General features: G+C 36.3%; 1 protein-coding gene across 1 annotated transcript in view; it reads left to right on the forward strand.

The window, feature by feature from the left end:
• The window catches only part of CNTNAP2 (contactin associated protein 2), a 1,217,706-nt gene that overhangs the window by 497,093 nt on the left and 701,086 nt on the right, over nt 1–19,527 (forward strand). Inside the window, exon 11 of the mRNA XM_069461685.1 lies at nt 6,251–6,357. Coding sequence (XP_069317786.1) covers nt 6,251–6,357 — 107 coding nt within the window. The remainder of the gene's footprint in view (nt 1–6,250; nt 6,358–19,527) is intronic.

Here is a 19,527-nt window from a genome sequence, read left to right on the forward strand (position 1 = left end):
GCGCGGTGGCTCACGCCTGTAATCCTAGCACTCTGGGAGGCCGAGGTGGGCGGATCGTTTGAGCTCAGGAGTTCGAGACCAGCCTGAGCAAGAGCGAGACCCCACCTCTACTAAAAATAGAAAGAAATTATATGGACAGCTAAAAAAAATATATATATAGAAAAAATTAGCCGGGCATGGTGGTGCATGCCTGTAGTCCCAGCTACTCGGGAGGCTGAGACAGGAGGATCGCTTGAGCCTAGGAGTTTGAGGTTGCTGTGAGCTAGGCTGACGCCACGGCACTCACTCTAGCCTGGGCAACAGAGTGAGACTCTGTCTCAAAAAAAAAAAAAAAATACAATTTCTTGAGGACAAAACTTCCTTTATTCTTTGTTTCTCCAGAATTTGTTTCAGAGTGTCTTGTCTGGAGTGGGGAACTGACTGATTGAAAAGAACTTACTGTTATTTATTTAGATTCAATACAGTTCACCCTGGAGACAGGTGAATGGACTGATTTGCCATGCAGAGCCTTCTCTCCTGTGAATCTACAATCTTTTAACAGACATTTTTATTCACAGAACAATGAGGAATATATGGTAAAACTATAACTCTAAGTAAATTAACAAAATAAGATAAAGTGAACTCTGGTTTATTATAATAAAAAAGATTTTAAAAGCAGAAAACTCAAGGTGCCTATAAGACTAAAATTAATGATCAGTATGGTTAATATAGAAATGTGTAATTGTTGGATAGATGAGGACCAAAGATACTTGATTATTTTTTTAATGAAACTTTGGGCATTTGTAGGCAATACAGTAAATATCTCTGCATTTAAGTATTTCCATAAATAAATGCTTGTTGAAGGAGCACCATCAATATAATATTAGCATTTCTAGTTATACCACTGTACTATGCCATTGTTTAGTAATGAAATATTAAGTTAATTACTGGAATTATGGTTACTTATCTACATAATTTACATTTGGATAGAAGAAATATAAGGCAGTGATACGTACCCCATACAGCATATCCTTTCAACTAAAATTAAAGTCTAATTAGTATGAGCATAAAAGTGCTAAAATACTGTTGAAATCAGTATAGAAGGAAACAGAAGAAACTCCGCTGTGATTATGGAAACCGCTCTGAGAGCCAAGAGTATGAAACACAGTATTCAAGAAAGCAAACATTTTAAATAAATTTCTTGTCTTAATAACCAAAAATAAAATTTGGTGCTGAGAGGGAGGGGGAAAAAATCATAAATTCAGGAGGTAATTTATACTGGGATGGTAACTTATAAATTGTTTTAAGTAATTTCCCAATAGATCATAAAAATAACCTATCAGGAACTTGGAAGCAGTCTTTGCCTTTCTAAAATTTAGAATAAGGCATATTTAACGTCCAGGTATAAAATTCATATTAATCTAAAAGCAAATTAGATATCCTGGCACCGGTATCTGCATGAGAACTAAGCAGGGAGAGCCTTGGCTGACTCGGAGATTGAGAATGCTGAACTTGATTTTAAGGTGAAATGAAACTGCCTTTGTATTCAGTGGTTACTTTTAATGAATTATATGAAGTCTACAGTCAGGTTCTGAAATGATTAAACTTACTAAATGAGATTATGAGATTATTTTATGTCACTCTGAATGGATAATATAAAAAATGGTAGAAGGCCCTATGGGAAAAGAGTAGTCTTAGGAGAAATGTCTGAATAGATCAAATGTGCCCTTGCTACCTGCCATCTTCTCTCCTTGTGCCCCCTTCCTGGACTGTTACTCCTCTTGCTCGGTGTCTGCATTCTCCCTTGAGTCCCCACTGCAAAGAAGTGCAGTGCTCCAGCCGTGTCATTCCAAGCGTGGTGCTCTGACCAGCCACAGGAGCGTCACCCGGGAGCTTGTTAGAATTTCAGAATCCTACACTCCACCTCAGGCTTTAGGAATCAGAATCTTCACTTTAACAAGACCTTCTAGTGATTCCTGTGCACATGAAAGTTTGGGAAATACTGCTTTTGAGTACCAAGCACCTGGGTTATAAGCAATCGCAAGCTATTCTGATAAATCTTCACTGCTAATTGTTATTGTCAGATGCGTTTCTGAAGTCCTGGTGCTGTGACTATGGGTTTCCTGTTAATATAAAGATTTGATTTGAATTTTATTTAAAAATATCTATTTAAACTTTTAAACACTGTCCATGGAGGGAAAAGATAACCCTTCAAAGTGCTTTGAAGATTACCAATACATTCAGTTATGCTGTCAGGTTAACATTTTTTAGATTTGAAATGAAATTTTTTCGCTATCCCTGTTTCATTAAGTAGTATCCATAAACTACGAAGTGAGCTACTCCGAACAAACAAATCTGGTACCATTTGCAGTTTCTTCTATCTGTGAATGCCAGTGTTCTCAATGCCTTGCAATTAAAATCAAGTACAGCAATACAAGAGATGCTGTGGGTAAAATAAAACAGCAGCTGCCATCCATCACCCTAGACTGGATGGTTGCATCCATCCAAACAGCCACTCTGCCCATGTAGATCCATTTGATAGTAAGTAATTGTTACATATTTGAACTTTCAAAATATAGCTTATGTTTGTCTTATGTATTAGAATATACATAAATTTCATTTGAATAAAATGCATTTTGATTCTGAATCATTTTGAAAATCCTTAACTAAAAGCAGGATTCCAACCGAGACAGGCAGGGCTGTCTAGAGTCGGAGCTAAGTGGATTCATCGCTTATCTGGAGCCCTTTGATCACAATGAATTGACACCTGTCAACTTCTCCCCTGTATGTTCCTGATCCTGGTTAAGTCGTTCTCGTGTAGAAGCAGTTGATTCATTTTTGATGTGAATCAAACTTTCAAGCTAGGGCATGCCATGTAACAAATTATACATTTCCTGTGGCCTACTGAAGAATTAGTTTGTTAGAGCAAAGGTCTGGATGTGAGACTAAAATCATAGAGGAAAATAATCTATTTTTTCTCACAGTAAAAGGATATTTCCTTTGAAATTATTTCAATTTTTTGGTGGTATTACTTTCTAGGATTAAATTCATCCATTTCCCTTAGTCAATCTGTCAATAGGCAGTTACTGAGTATACACCTCTATATGTAAAGAATTATAAGATAAAAATCTCTAACTGCAGGAGCCTGAGTTTACGAGGGACGGATGCACCAACAAATAATGACTCAGCAATGTTGTAATAGCATATTGGACACATTCAAAATGTTCTATGGGAATACAGAAAAAATAAATAATTAGGAAAGGGTCAGTTAGGTTAACTCTTATTTTGCTTTGCTTGGTAACTGGTCCTAACTTTAAAAAGTATGTGTGTGTGTGTGTGTGTGTGTGTGTGTAAATATATATGGTATTTGATTTCCCACCGTTAAGAATTAGAATGCCAAGAATCAGCATAAGGAGAATGTCAAATTTATAAATATAAATCACAAGAAACTAACATGAACAATAAAATATTAAAACCCAATTTAAATAAAAAATCACTTTCAAAGAAATCTTTAGTACTGAATTTTAGAAGTAGTTAGCCTTCCATAATCCTGGGTTCCATATCCATGGATTCAACCAACTGCAGATGGAAAGTATTTGGGAAAAAACAGTAAAAAAAAAAATATAATAGTACAAGTGTAACTAATCTAGGAATGATTTAAGGTATATGGGAGGATAAGCACTGGTTAAATGCAAATACTACACCACTTTATATAAGGGACTTGATCATGCATGGATGTTGGTATCTGCAGGGGTTCCTGGAAGGGTCTCCACAGATGCTAAGGAATGATTGTATTTAGATAACTTTATGGTTATATGGTTTTCGTGTGTGCAAATACACAGTAATTTTTTCTGTCATTGAGAGTTGGATTTTCTACTTTGTGCCTCATTTGGAGCACATTTAGATTCCAACCAAGTTTCCCTTTGCTACTCAGTACACTTCTGCACTACTTCCCCCTGAATTAATTGATATAATGAGCTGATGTAAATTACTTTCAATATTAGGCCAAGTTAATATTAACCCACAATAATTTAGAAAGCAAATATACTACACTAATGCATAGACATACTGAATTCCAAAAATAGCCATCAAGAGTGTTTTACTTTCATGTAGTTTTGGAGTGTCTGGCGCAGTCAGGCCTGCTCTGGATGTAAATTCCTTCTGCTGTGGCCCTGCCTCAGGGCTTGCTTGGCCTAGTGGCTAATGAAGGACCCTAACAACCCTGGACCACCTACTCTCACTGTCCTACCTCCCTGTCAGTGCTCTTTTCACTTACTCTTCTAAAATAATTTTCAACATTTTAAACATAAACGTGCAATTGTCTTTTATGCCCAGGAGAAATTTTCTAAACTTTATTATGTTGTTTATTTATCATCCACCCACAACTCTTCTAATAGCCACATTTACATAGCATTTCATATTTCTTTTATGACTCATCAGATTCTTCCTGGTTTTATATTTTACATGAATCTTATACCCCACCCGCACTTCTACCTAGATTATAAGATCTTTAGAGGTGAACCCTCTTTGTAGCATTGATAACACTAAGCTCAAATTCTATGAAAAGTAGCTATGAAATTTAGAGTAAATTTTCCATCCCTAATGAATCCAACATCACTCTTTTGCTTTTATTGTGCTTTCCTGCAATATCGTTCTTCTCATTTTCTTCTCTTCTAATTCTGTCCATTCATTGAAGCTCAACCTAAAAGCTTTTAATTTTACCCCAAATCTACATATGACCCCTCATGTGAAATTCCATAGTAGTTTATTTGTCCATGCATTATGCCATTTTTCATTTCGGCCTTACATGATAGTTTTTATACATAAAATATCTACTTTCATAGGCAAGCTCTTTAAAAGCTATGAATATAATCTTATTCATCTTTTGTTTTCCATAGTGCTGTGCATATAGCAAGTGTTCAATACTGTTGCAAGACTAAAGGTTTATAAAGAACAGCATCTCTACATAGAACCAGCGTGCTCCATGCCAAACCGAACTGTGCCCTGCTACAAGTGGTTTTAGGCATGGCTAATGATCAGTCAAGGACAGGAGTTGGAGGGTGCTATTTCTAAGACCGGCTCTGTAACATTCTGCAACAAGAAGCTACTAGGGCATTATGATTAAGGGGTTCCTTCAGGGTAGCTCTCTTATCAGTCCACTGCCTGTGACCCACTATTATGGATTCTGCTATTTTAATCTGGGGGGATTTTCTACTTTTAAGATTTTACTATTAAAATCTAGACATCCTTTGTGATACTAATACATACAATTAATACCTTTTCTTATCTGTGAGCATCTTAACCAAGGTTATAAAGAATCATGTTGTGGGGAAGTTGGAGAAAGGAATCTATGAGAAGGATAAGGGGTTGTGACCAGAAAAAAGGAAAGAGTTTGTGCCATTGAAAGAGTGTTCCAGAACAAATTTCAACTTTACTATTGCTAAGGTACAGTCAAGCTGTGCCCTGGAAGCTGGAATCCAGATACTCATAGCTCCTATATATTGGCCCACTATTTCCTGCTTATTAATTATCTACTTCATGAACATTATCTCCAAACCTTAAAATTATTTATAAGCTAGATGAGATTATCCTGTTTTTCAAAAGAGCGAATTGAGGTTCAGAAAGGTTAAATTAAGTAGTCACAATTATTAAATACTTATCTAATAAATAGAAAGACATAGATTTGAATACAAAACTCGTATTTTTCTCTTACAATAAAATATTTCTTTCCTCTTCAAGAAGGCTGCTTTAATTACCCAGTTGGGTACAGGAGGAGATGTTTGAAGACATAGAAATCTTTTCTTTTCAGATTAATATATTTTCATGGCATTATTTCAAAAACTCAAGATGCTATGAAAAACTCTGTGTTGCCCCTCCTTAACTTGGTGTTGGCCTTGACAAAGAACAAAATAGGACAGGCAAAAAGAGGGCTTATCTTTCGTCTCTCACCAGAAGTGAATTTAGCTAGTGTCTTTGGGGGTAAAAGAAAAATAAAACAAATCTGTGATATGCGAATGAATCCCTCAGCTGCTTGTTAGTGTCTACTGTTTACTAAGAGAGGAGAAGCACCAAGCCTGTGATACATCATCTTTGTTGCGCTTGGCACCTTCCATCATGAATCATATTAATCTGCTTAAACTAACAAGGATTAATTGCCTTGGTAGGGCAACCTGGCATTGAAATGATATATTGCCAAGACAGCTTGGAATTTGGCCACTCGTAAATCTCATTTGTTTGTTGGTTTATTTCTGTTTGTCTCTTTCTCTGACAGATGTGTGCCCAATCACTGTGAGCATGGCGGGAAGTGCTCGCAAACGTGGGACAGCTTCAAATGCACTTGCGATGAGACGGGATACAGTGGGGCCACCTGCCACAACTGTGAGTGCCAATTTATCTTACTTTAATCTTCTAATTGCAAGAGAATCCCGGGTCTTCAGCTATGCTTTAAAGCTCAGCAACCTGAATAATGCACACACTACATCAGTGGAATCTGAAAAACCCGGATTTCACTGTCCGTCCTAAAAAAAAAAAAAAAATAGCATTCTAGTTGTCAAAATATATTTTCTCATGCCTAATGACTCAAGAAGAGGGACCAATGTTTCCAATGTTCTGGAAACACGTAGCTGAAATTGGAACGCAGAGCTTGGATTCGCCTCTCTGTGTCTAAGCCATGCCTGTCTGGATAGATTGTTTGGGAAATTGTGTTAGTGTGATGTCTCTGACTGGATCCTCATTTATCAATTCATCAGAGATGGAGACAGAGTGTAATTTGAACATTTAGTTTCTTGACAGTGGGTGCCTCATGCTTTAGCCCCAGTATTTGGCTACCTTTTTTTTTTTAGATCAGAGAAATGAGTTAGACAGTGGAAAATCTAAAAGTTGAATGTCTAAAATAAAAGCATAAGGAGGCAAAATTTGAAAAATATTAAAAATAAAAAGCAATATACAAAAATGACTGTAAAACACAGGTGTGCCTTATTTTACATAACAGATTTATCCCAAAAGATGAATAAAAATTGATTTTTACAACTTGAAGAATATTAATTGAATGCTAACTCTATAATTGTAATATTAAATTTCTAGTAATGCACTGTCATTTGCAAAGCACTTTTGAAAACAAATTAGGCATAAATCATATAGTTGAGAGAAGAGGGTCATCTTTTGTGTGCATGTTGTGTGCGTGTATGTGTGTGTATCTGTGTGTGGCGGGAGAAAGAGGGAGAGAAAGAGAGATTCAACCTTCTCAATATGCTCAAACGCTGAAACTGTAATATCTAAACCCTCTGATTATACAGATGGATTTCTCTTCATTTTTCTTTTATGAAACAATGACAAGCAAAATATCCTCAGACTAGAGCCTTGGGGACAGTAAAAATGCCATGCAGCTCCCTAAGCCTTTCCACACTCTTATTTGTAGAAATGTGCAATAAGAAATCCTGTTTAGAATGTATTGTAAGTCATCATCTAAAAAAAGGTTGCACACATTAATTTGATTAGGTAGATATTCAGAAACAAGAGGCAAAGGAGATCTTAGGAAAATTAACATTGATGGGAAGATGTACAAGAGGGTCAAACAGACAGACACTTATTAAGTGCATTATCTGTATTTACATCCACTAAAATATTTTAATGACTAAAGAACAAAAATAATTGATATATAAATTAATTAAATGAAAGGAATTATAACTAAATTTTTTTCCTTACCAATCACACCAAAATGTTAACTTTCAGTATGTGATATTCATTATATAAAATATGTTCAAATTAGGTAAGTTTGATAAAAGTAGGTGCCTTCATTCCACGAATATAATTTGTATATTATGTGTTATAAATTCCATGTTTAATTACACGGGCTCATGTCAAAGAGCAAGAAATCAGGAGTGGTTACAAAGATTTCCTATCTCAGTGACACTTTGATATTGAATCAAAAAGCAAATTATTCTTTTTTATACCTGCTTCCATTATTAAAATGCACAGTAAAGAGAAAGACAAAATTTTAAAAATATATGCTACTGGTTGAACAGTTGAGTTTTTGTTTTTGTTTTTGTTTTTTTAAGAGTAGTGACTCCAAGGATTAGAAATGTCCCAAGTGTTTTTGTGCAGCAGTAGTGGTGAGCTTTAAATGTAGAAGAGGAACATTATCTCTTGCTCCAGGGCTCCTTCCTACATGTTTCTCATTCCATTTTTATGTCTAAAGAAGTAGAACCATTCTTCATAATAACGAAAGCCCGATTTTTTGTTGCCGTCTTTAAATGAGGCCAAAATCTTGACTATCAAGTGTGTATATTAATAGAGATTAGAAGACCATATTGCATAATTCAAGGAAAGTTGATTGGAAACTACCTTGTTTTAAAACAATATACCTTGGAGCTTAGTGAAGGGCATTTTTTTCCTAATAACCTGGAAGACTTGATCATCTCTTAGATGTCCCCATGGATTAGTTAAAAATCGAGAGACTAGTATAGAACATAACATAATGTTAGGAGATACATTGTATGCCTTTTGGTTTGATACGGAATAAACAATTTTGAATTTTTACTGCATCAGTGACCACATCCATAGCAAGAAGATTGAAGTGAAAAGACCCTGGTTTCTGATGCCAGCTTTGAGATCATAATGCTGTGTGCCTTTGTAGTAAGTCAATGGACTTCTTTTGGACTTTCTTTATTCCGCTGTTGACTAAATGGTTGCTAAAAGTATCTTAGCCGATGAGCTGAGATTTTTAGTTGCTTATTCTGTGTTCTGTGCTTTTGAACTTTGTTAGTATTATAAAATATTTTGCTTTGTTATTTCCTGAAGAAGGCAAAGGATTCCTTTTGAAAAGAAATTATGCTAATTTTAAATTGTATTATTTAAAAAAATAAAGAGTAGGTAACTGAAATCTAAAGTTTAGTGTAACTATACATTTGGTAGAGCTTCAAACATTATAGGCTATTTTTGTACGTTTTCCACACCAATTCAGGCTTGGTCAGGATGAAATGTGATCATCCGAGATAGAGCCCCTAGATCAAGAGAGGACACAGAAGCATGTTTGCTAGGTCACACTGCCTGGTGTTGACCTCAGCTCTGCTACTTATTTACTTGCACCCTTGGCCTGTAGTCCCAACCCCTGGGCGGTGACCAGGTACCAGTCTGTGGCCTGTTAGGAACCGGCCATACATCATCGCCTGAGCTCCACTTTCCCCATCCCCCTGCCCCATCTGTGGAAAAATTGTCTTCCATGAAACCGGTCCCTGGTGCCAAAAGTTTGGGGACTACCACCCTTGGCCACATATACTCTTTGAGTTTCAGTTTTCTCCACTGTGAAATGAATACAGTGACTGCATCTATCTCATAAAGCCATTGTGGAATTAAATGAAATGATTGGTGGAAGACACTGAGAAGAGCTTTAGCATGTTTAGTACTCAATAAACGTTTGCCATTTCATCCCTTTCAGAGCAGTTGTCCCTTTGCTCTGAACTATGTGCCAGCAATTGTCTATATCACACACAATTTGTTGCTTAATTTCATGCCCCCATACATTGTTTGCTGTTGCTTCTATGATGGATTTGGCCTTGAAGTGAATGATTGGTTTCCATAGCATTTGTTTTCCAGAAAAATTGAAGAGCATTGAAATAAATCTGGAAGTCTCCTAAATCTACCCCTATTCTTTTATTTGTGGGTTTGTTTATACATAGGGACCTTATTTTCAAATAAATTATATTATTGGGCTCAGAGGATTGCCATTTACCACGCCTTGAGGAGTCAGGTTCTCATTCTTTGAGGAAACCCCACAGGGAAAACGAAAGATCACCAAAGATGATCAGAGCACAGGAAAGAGAAAGCCAATTTTTGTTGTTAGGAAACAAAATAGGCTGGTTTGTGACAAAATGCAAATACATTAAACTGTTGCAGTTTTATACTTTTTAAATTTTCTTATGCAGGTGTTCTATTCTCAATGAATCTTTTAAGAACTGACTAGTAGCATACCCAAACGTCAGATCATGACAAAGGCAGTCCAATACCGTGTTGTGTAGTTTGTGTGTGTGTGTTTGTTACACTGACTTATCCCTGCTTCACTCTCCCAAAAGTACTGTATAAGGATGTGTTTTTCTTTTGTGAGCAAAACTTCATGTTTATAGCTGCAGTCTTTCCTCTTAGTGATGCTATATACTTTTCAGTGGCGCTCTCCAAGCTTATGTTTCAATACTTCAAATGCTCTTTAGCGTCTACCTATTATCCTAGTGTTTACACATGTGCCTTAAACTTTCACGATTATTTTATATAATTTAATTTACATCAATTAAATTCAAGAAGCTATACGTTATCTCAGGGCTTAGCAGATATTCTCACGCCTTAATATGCCGCTGCATCCTCTCTTATGGCTCAGTCATTTCTACATATATTAGTCCCTTATGTGGAACCACCCTAAAATTCCCCAGAATATCCTTGACAGCATAAAAACTTTTGTCAATTTAACAAGTACAAAAGGGTAAAGGATAGTATTTTAGTATTTGACAAAAATAAACAATGTTTTGGGTAGAAATCTTTAAGAATTATTAAATGGCAGATGTGCATTCTGACAGAAAATATTTTTCCAGATCTTTTTATTAAAGGAGAGATTCTCACCTTGCCCAGATATGTGAATATGGCATTTCCAGTGGTAGTAAGAGGAGATAAACTGGATGACCTATACTGTTCTCTTCTAATTTTAAAACTGTGGGATTTCTGAATTCTGAAATACTAGGAAGGAACAGGTCCTGATGTTGCCACACAATTGTAAACGTAAAATTTTTACCAGCCAATGTTAGAGAAAAATTTAAATTTAAAAGGTCACAATTCCACACATTGTACTCTGGAGCTGTTACACTGGGTCCATAAATTTGTAAACTGCAAAACTGCAAGTTACACTGTATCTTATTACAGCACAGGTGAAAAGCACAGAGGATTTCAATAGCTCACACCATGTTATTTATAATCCATTATACCTATAAGTAATTTAATTCACAGCATAATTTTCAAAAAGAGTTTAATCCTACTTGTTGTAGTCACATCACCCTTGGGCATTATTGGCACTAAGAAATTTGGTGTCTTCATGCATTGGAAACTACCACAACTTAGTCATAAATGGTGGAGTTGAGCATTGCTACACAGACAAGCAGTCATTGGATAGACTATGTTATATATATGAAATAAAATTTAGGTATTTAGCCTTACAGAATGGGAATCCACCCTTTAGCTACAAGTTAACTGGCTTGCCAGATCCTACGTGGTTTGCCTATGTCTTATCTTGATTTTTTATCATACTTTTCCTCCTATTTTCCCCTCCATCCCGTTGACCTAGTTTCAGTTTTTGGTGCATGCCCAGCACCCTCGCACCATTTCCACCCCCCACCCCTGCCACCACCCCACCACAAGACTTCTGCACATCTTCCCTCTTTGCTTCGCCTAGTACATTTCTACTCATCCTTCAGATTTCAGCTCAATAGTCACCTTCTCAAAGAAGCTTTCTGTGACCCTGTATTTAGGCCAAATTTTCTTATTCTAAGATGTACATCTCCCTTTTAGCACTAGTGATGGTTGTGATTTTGCATTTATTATTTGTTACTATTTAATAGTGTCTGTCTCCTGCACTGTACTATAATCTCTGGGAGGAGACAGTGCCAAGTTCCAGCCACCGTTTAATATCCAAGGCTCACCCAGCACATAATATATGCTCAGTGAATATGCTCTGAATCAAAGAATCTATGAGTGTCAGAGAGCCTAGAAAGCATTGAGGTTTTTTCACCTAAATCAATGACCTTCATACAAATTTATGGAAACAGTGAAACTATAAAGAGAGAGTAAATCTAAAGGGAAAAAAAGAAAAATAGAAAGAAAGGGAATAAAGAATAAAGTATGGATTAATGGAAGGCAGAGATGGTGGTGATCATAATAACAGAAAAAAACCACCATAAGAGGTGTAAAATTATTATAAGAAACTATATGGAGAAATTCAGTATATTGGCAAACAAATCTATACATTTCAAATGATCTTTTAGGAAAACACTGTGCCATGTTAGGACACATCATTCATTATTGTAACTTGTGGGAATATATAGTAACAGTAGCAAAGCGAGTTGCAACAAAAATAATGTCTTACATCATAGGGTGCAGTCAATTACTGTGCTGGCTGACTGTATGAGCTACTCTAAAATAGATATGCATATGTTAAAATATTGACTATGTAGTGCATGACAGAAAAAGTTTACTTTAAACTTGGTGGCAAATTTGAATAACTTGAACATAACAATCCTGTGATTTATGAAATATACATGTATCCTTGCTACAAGGAAATTATGGAGAGGAAAAACCACTCAGGGTTTGAAATTAGATGTTCTCATGTCAGATCCTCAGATTCCCAAGCTATATGGCAAACCTTACTTCACCATCAGCTGAACATTCCTAGTTCTAGGACAATGACTATCTCCCATACCTTATAAATTCTGTTTCCTTAAACATTCTTGTTGCATTAGTGTGGATTTCATTTATACCTACAGAGAGTAAAGCCAGCTTTTCCACTACATGCTACAGGTTACTGACAACAGTAAAATGGGAAGTAGATTTAATCCTCTTCCTTCCCACCCCTGCCACTGCCCTCACTGCTGGAGCTATCTTGATTTTGTGTTTTTGGACAAGTCACTCAACCTCTCTGAATTTAAGTTTCCTCTTGAATAGTCAATGAGATATTGTCTATTCAAGTACTTTATAAATTAAAAAATATCCTAATTTTTAACAACATATTGTCAGCCAACCAAATTTTCTCTGATTGTAAGTCACATAAGGACACTGAGCACTGATATAGTCCTCGTTCAGTACACAGACCATATCTTTATATCTATGATTCTTGAGGAAAAGATCATAGGGTGTCTCAATATTTAAGTATATACTCACTGAAAAGATAAGGCTTTATTAGCAAATATAATGTCTATAGTGGTTGATTTATATTCATAGGGTAAGTTTGCTCTTTCTAATCTAGATGTGGCATTAAGTAGACAGATTGGGCTGCTTTGTAGTGAGTAACTACCAAATTCTTCCAATTTGACCTTCTATTCCATTCCAACACCGTAACCTACTTGAAATGCTCCTTGTGTCCCAGTTATCAAGGAGTAGCTATAGGACACGACCACAGGACCACGGGGCACTGAAGGTTTGTATTCCTCCCATGATGTATTCATTTTTTATTCATCAATATGTTGAAAACTGACTCCAGTGCACTTACAGGATAGATGCTGGAGTGTGGGGTAGAAAGTGGAAGAGGGCAAGGACACTAAGATGCACAATTAAATAGCCCTCATCAAAAAAGTTTATAGTTTCCTTAAAAATAAAAGCTCTTTTAACGTAAATTCATTTCCACATCCCTAGTTCGTTGAGATTGTGAACTGTGAATATATTGTACTGTATACTTACCCTTCATAGTCTAGCTTTGTACTTTTCATGTTTATAAAACATGGATAAATGTAGACACAGAAAAAATAAAATCATTTAATGTTTCCTACAAATGTTTTGTGATTTTAAGCAACCCTGTTAGCTTTTCAGATTCTATTTTCAAATGATTTGTTTGCTTTATTTCTGTTTGGTATGTGGTTCTTCTTACTAGATGAGCAGGGAGAAATCCTGGTGAGGAGGATGCAACTTTAGCACGGTGCTAGGTAGAAAATGCAGCTTGCAATAGGGTATGTACGATTAAAGTATTAAGAAACCCTTGCTCGGTTGTACGTACCCTCTGGAGGAGAAGCTCACTTTCTCACTAGAGCTAAAGCATTAGGGGAAAAGGGAAACAATGACAAGTGGTGTCACCTCCTGAATTCACACTTATTATAAAACGAAACAATCATCCCAGGCAGCTCCTTTACTGGTATATTCATCTGGCACCTACAAATAAAGTAAGATGGAAGGAAATGGGAAAGTACTACCTGTGTAGAAATGTAGGAAAGGGATTTAAAGGTTCTATCTTACAGCTACAACCAAATAAATTACATTGGATTAAAATAGTGCAGGTCATTTGGAGAAACACAGCCCAAGGACCTTTATATTCTGAGGCAGCCCAAATTTCAAATTAATCCCTTCTTTCATGCCTTGCTTTGGAATGATGACTAAGATTAAATATAGAAAAGAAAGGATTTAATTTCAGTTTTACAAAGACTCTTTCAATAGTTTCAAAAATATGTCTTTCTCTTTGAGCCTTTGCAAAAAAGGTTGATCTGTGAATGCATATTGAAAAGCAGTGTGCTGTAGAGACATGCTGTGATCCTGTGAACTTCTCAGAAGCTATGAAATGCCAGTGCTAAGCTAGGTCTGGAGGGAGTTGGCATTATTCGTTAAAATCCCCTGTAGTTTGAATCCCAGTGAATGTCTTATCCCAGGTTCAGAGTGAATAGGAAAAGAAATAGAAAACGCCCATTTCTACACATTTGTAAAGTTGGGTTGGGGGGAAAGAGAGTAGAGGGGAAAAGTCCAGTTTAATTCGAAGATAAGGAAGAAACTTCACTAAATTTCTTTCTTTCTTTCTTTTTTATTTCAGCTCATTGTGGGGGTACAAAAGTTCAGGTTATATATATTGCCCATGCCCCCCCATACCCCCGAGTCTTAGCTTCAAGCGTAAATTTCTATTATATGTCTTTAGCTTTACAAACCTGACATATAGAATCAATTCTAATTCACAGACAGTTTTAATTTATTCAGTAATATCATGCCTAGTATGTATGCAGCACACTATGTGAATACAAAAATGTAGATGAGAGCCCTTTTCCTTATGAAGTAGACAATGTAATTAAAAAGAGAAACGGGGTAAATAATCACAAAACATCAATATATTATTAGAAGGTAACAGATGTTTATGTGCCAAACTGGCATAAAGATGTATATGTAATATGAGAGAGAGAAAAAAACAATGTGAACCAGTATGGGGAGAGGTTCAAGTAGGAACTGAACTCTGAGCTAAGTTTCTTTCAGGGTTCTCCAGAGAAACAGAAGTAATTGTTAAATATTTAGAAATTTTGTGAGCTGGCTGTTTAACCTTGATAAACCTTGGTAGCTTTTGAACCAAGTTACAGTGGAAGAATTTACACCACGGAAATTGGTAAGCTCTGCAAATCAAGATACTTTTAGTAGGGCTGGTTTACTAGCATACCACTGTCCTTTCTGTGTTAATAAAACAAAAATAATAGCATGCACCTGCCAATATATTTTGTGATGAGTACAGATGATGTGTAAAATGTCTAGCGTGGTGTCTACAACATAGTTGATTCTCAAATATAATACTGTGAGGAGATTGGTGCTGTCAAAGGAACAGCAGGATGCAGCATTCAGTAGGTAGATTGGGCCAGCTAGGGGACGATGGTTTTCAGTACTGCAGTATCAAAGGATGACTTCAGATGTGATTCTTCATCATTCATGTGTTACCATGAAACAATATATCCTTTAGAATAAAGAAATATCATAAATGATATTAAAGTTTTCCCATAGCAGGCTATTGGCTCTTGATTATTTCTGAAATAAGGAGGACTGGTGAGGCTACTGAACATTGTTTAGAGATCATTTTTGAAGAACCGTTTGAATAATATGATGTTGTTTTTTCAACTGTCAACATTGCTTTTATTGAAAGTGATAGAACTGTTTTTGCTTTGCTACAATGTGCCTCAACTATATAGCTTATAGTATAATTGTAGGTAATAAAACTAATTTTAGTATTACTTTGTGATTATTAACCTAAATCTGGCAGAACGAGAAGCTTCCTCCCTTCAGGATCTCTTCCAGCTGTGACCCAGCTGTGTCCAATGAACTCTTCCAAAATCAAGATACCAGGGATTGTTTGCCAAGCTCTCGATCTCTGAAAACACTATTCAGTAAGAAATCTCATTATTTTTCACCATTCACAATAAGAAAATCTGAAGAATGAATTATCCATTCCTGTTTTTTTTAATTATTATTTTTTTAACAAAATCATAGTGACCAAAATACGCTCTCCATTCACGTTGTTGTTGTTGTTGCTGAATTCTGCTTTCCTTCCTCCTTTCCTCTCCTCTCTGGCAAAAGAATGCTGAGAAAAATATGGTTCAGATTGTTGAAATCTGGAGTGGAATTGTCCGTACACCTAAATCATCTTTTCTTGTTATATTTGATGAAGGTGACTAATACCATTAATGGGTAAAAGTTCCTCATGTAAAGTATAGCAGTTTCCAAGAACATTTTGATGCTTGACTTTCAGGTATTCTCACATCTCATTTCTTTCACATTTTAGTAAGATATTTAATTTGAAAATCTTCCAACTTATCCAAGTAAAAGTAAAATTTTACAAATGAATATGAATTTGACTAAAGACTGTGCTCTTATTTTCAAGTAAGAGAGGAAAACATCCAGTGGTTTGCAGCCCCTCGGTCCCATCATATAATTTTTGTCCCAAAGCTGCCATAGTAGCTCCTGTCTGCAAAATGTGCCTACCCTACTCTTTAAAGACCTTTCTTACAATCACAGATGCCAGCACCAAATGCCAGTGTTGGCAACTGCAAAATTGCTGTCATTACTCATTAACAGGAATCAAAATGTCCTAATAATACTCTGCCATTATTTGAGCCTGTTGCAATATCAATTAATCATGGCTTGCTTGCCAAGCCATGTGATCAACTTTATGCTGGATAGGACCAAATGAAGCCATCCTGTTAGAATGGATAAAGAAAAACCTCTAAGAGTTTGGCTGTAGAGAGAGAAATTCTTTCCATCCATATTACTGTAATGGAATTTAGAGCTCTAGAAAAGCCTATGTGTGTTTTCCACCGTATGGCTATCTGTTGCTGAGTTACTCCACTTACACAATATTCAAGCATCCGACGGAAAACATATCCCTACTCAAAAAATGCTAGCATATTAAGGCTTCTTTAAGGTTTGAGTGACATAGCTATAGACTCCCTGAAATAATTAAACTTGAATTTCAGCTGGCCATATTGATTGCCTGGCAAGTTCCTAAGCTACCTGAAGCTAGGTGAACAGCACAAGCTTTGTTAATTTATTTTCCAAAAGGACTATTTTTTTCCTTTGCATAACTCTCTAAATTAAGCTGACTTAATTAAGCTATGTGAGAAAAGAAAATAAAATGTCCTGAACTTCAACAGAGGAGAGATTCTCCATAATGAGGATTCGTACCTTCTCACACACAGCACAGCAGTTCTGGGAGAGAAGTATTGGAACTGCACATTTATTAGATGCCCTTTGGTAAGGCGGGGAGGAAACTCCAGGCAGCAATACTCCCTGCTTGGGAGTTGGTGGGGACATCTATTACTCTGTGTTACAGCACCTGAGGGGAAAGTCTGAGCTATTAGTGAAAAAAACCTCCTCTCTTTTCAGCTGACCATGTGGCGGGGATTAGCCGTAAGGCCAGTCATCCCAAAGGGTGCTGAAGAGAAACAGGGACTGGGAGCGGAAGCCCCAGCAGTGATAGGCCACAGAAGTGCAGTGATTGCAGGAGTCCTTCTCTTCTCCCCATCATTGCTAGATCCGCTGCTTTTGATGTATTTTCCACTATTATCAGACAAAAGGTAGCATCAACTCTGTCTTGCAACTTCGGCTCCGTCAAAGTGTCATTGCCACAGTTCCACGGAATAGTGGTCGTTTTTACTAAGCTTCATTTCTGCAGCCTAAACTAGATTTTTTGGCTAACGCGTATTTTAGGAATAAAAATAATGCTACAGAATGATTCATAGGGTGAGACAGAATGGAAGAGAAATTTATTGAGAAGTATTTGAATTGCTGTTAGCAATCAAAGAAGAATATTTATTATAGAAAACATTTCCCGACATCCTTTATACATATAAATTAGATATTGAAAGACCTTGAACATAGTAGAAGCATGTTAGTGTAAAGCCTAAGTAATTTAATTACTATAAAAAATTCTAAGAGACTTTAAATTCAGATTTCAGTCTGCATTCAAAATGGGGCTTCTCTTTCTCACTTGTCACCAGCCTATGCTTCTCACGCGCCACCTCGCTTAAGATACCAGGCCTTAAATTCTACCACATGTGGTTACTTATCCAAGGAATGGGTTCACATTGACACTTGATTAACATCAGTTTCACATGTGGTAATAAAAAAAACCCAAATTTAATCTGCGCAAACTGTAATTGTCATGCTGGGATCATTTAGATTCCAGCAGTCTCTCTATTGAGTACTTTAAGAAAACTGTGTTTTCATTGTACTTTTTTTAATGAGGAATCCCAGTGAATAAATCATACTTGAATCTTGGGAAACCTTCTGCTTTTTAAAAGTGCAATAAATAGAACTTGGATGGCTGGGGAGATGAGCTTGTTTTCCATAGACTTAAAAAATGAAGACTAAATATACAAGTTTTAAGGAGGGGTAGTTTAGTAGATATTTTTAAATGTGATGTAATGGTGTATTAAGGTTAGAGACTTTATGTAAAAAATGAAGGAGTGCTCTGAAATGCTGCCTCCTTACAGTCTTCTTACCAAGAAGTCTGCAACCACTCCAATTTCCCAGAATTTACCCTGGCTCTCTTCCCAGCTATGTGGCTACCTACTACCTTTCAACAGAAGAAGGAAAACATTAAACCGTAGAGGAGAGAATATAGAGAAGTTCATAGAGTGGGTGGGGAGAGAAGGAAGAGTGTTTTCACTTCTGCATTGCAAGGCTGAGGACACTGGAGTTCCCAGTTCCGAGCTTCCTACAATGTAATCTGTGGACAGAGAGAGGGCTTGAAGTGGCCCTGAAGATCACATAAATGAAGTTAAGAAGAAGTAGAAATTTATCTATTTTTAAAGTAAGTTTACTACTTACCATACATTTAAACGTACACTTATAGCCAAAAAGCATTTTTAAAGTGAAGTCAAAAGATTACTTTTTTTTTCCCCAGCAAAACCAGAGCAGGATTTAAAAAAAGAAACGGCAGCAAGCAGGAGTGATTTGCATAATGCCTCTTTGGGACTAGTTTACGGATAAAAATCGGGGCCATGAATTAAAGGCTCTATCCTTGGGCATTCATTCAGTATCTCTAACAATGAGAAAGATTACAAATCAGTTATTAAAACATATCAAAGACAAAGGCACATTTTTACATCAAAAATATTAATGCAAAGATAGACCAGCCAGATCTCTTAGAAGTCACCAACAATACAAAGATAAACACATTGATTCTCTTGTACTAGACAGATCCCAAATAAAGATGAATCAAATAATACACTTTTATTGAGGGATACCTCATACAAGCCTCTACCTATGTCATCAACAACCACATTATATTGACTGCCCACTGTACTTCTGGCCACTGACCACGTCTTTTTCATCTTTGAGCACAAATGCCTGTCTCATTGCTTATAACTTGGTAAGTATTAAGTAAATTTTTGAGCAATGAATTTAATTGTCTACATGCATAAACACACATGCACAAATATACACATACATCTCATAGCTCTCAAATGACTATAAAGATAGGTTTATCAGTCTCTGAACAAACAAAACCCTCTGCGGCATGAGGGAAGATCTCCTTGTAGGGTATAGCATCTTAAAATCCCTTTTGTT

Source organism: Eulemur rufifrons, chromosome 29 (assembly GCF_041146395.1).
Source record: "Eulemur rufifrons isolate Redbay chromosome 29, OSU_ERuf_1, whole genome shotgun sequence".
In the NCBI taxonomy this organism is placed as follows: domain Eukaryota; kingdom Metazoa; phylum Chordata; class Mammalia; order Primates; family Lemuridae; genus Eulemur; species Eulemur rufifrons.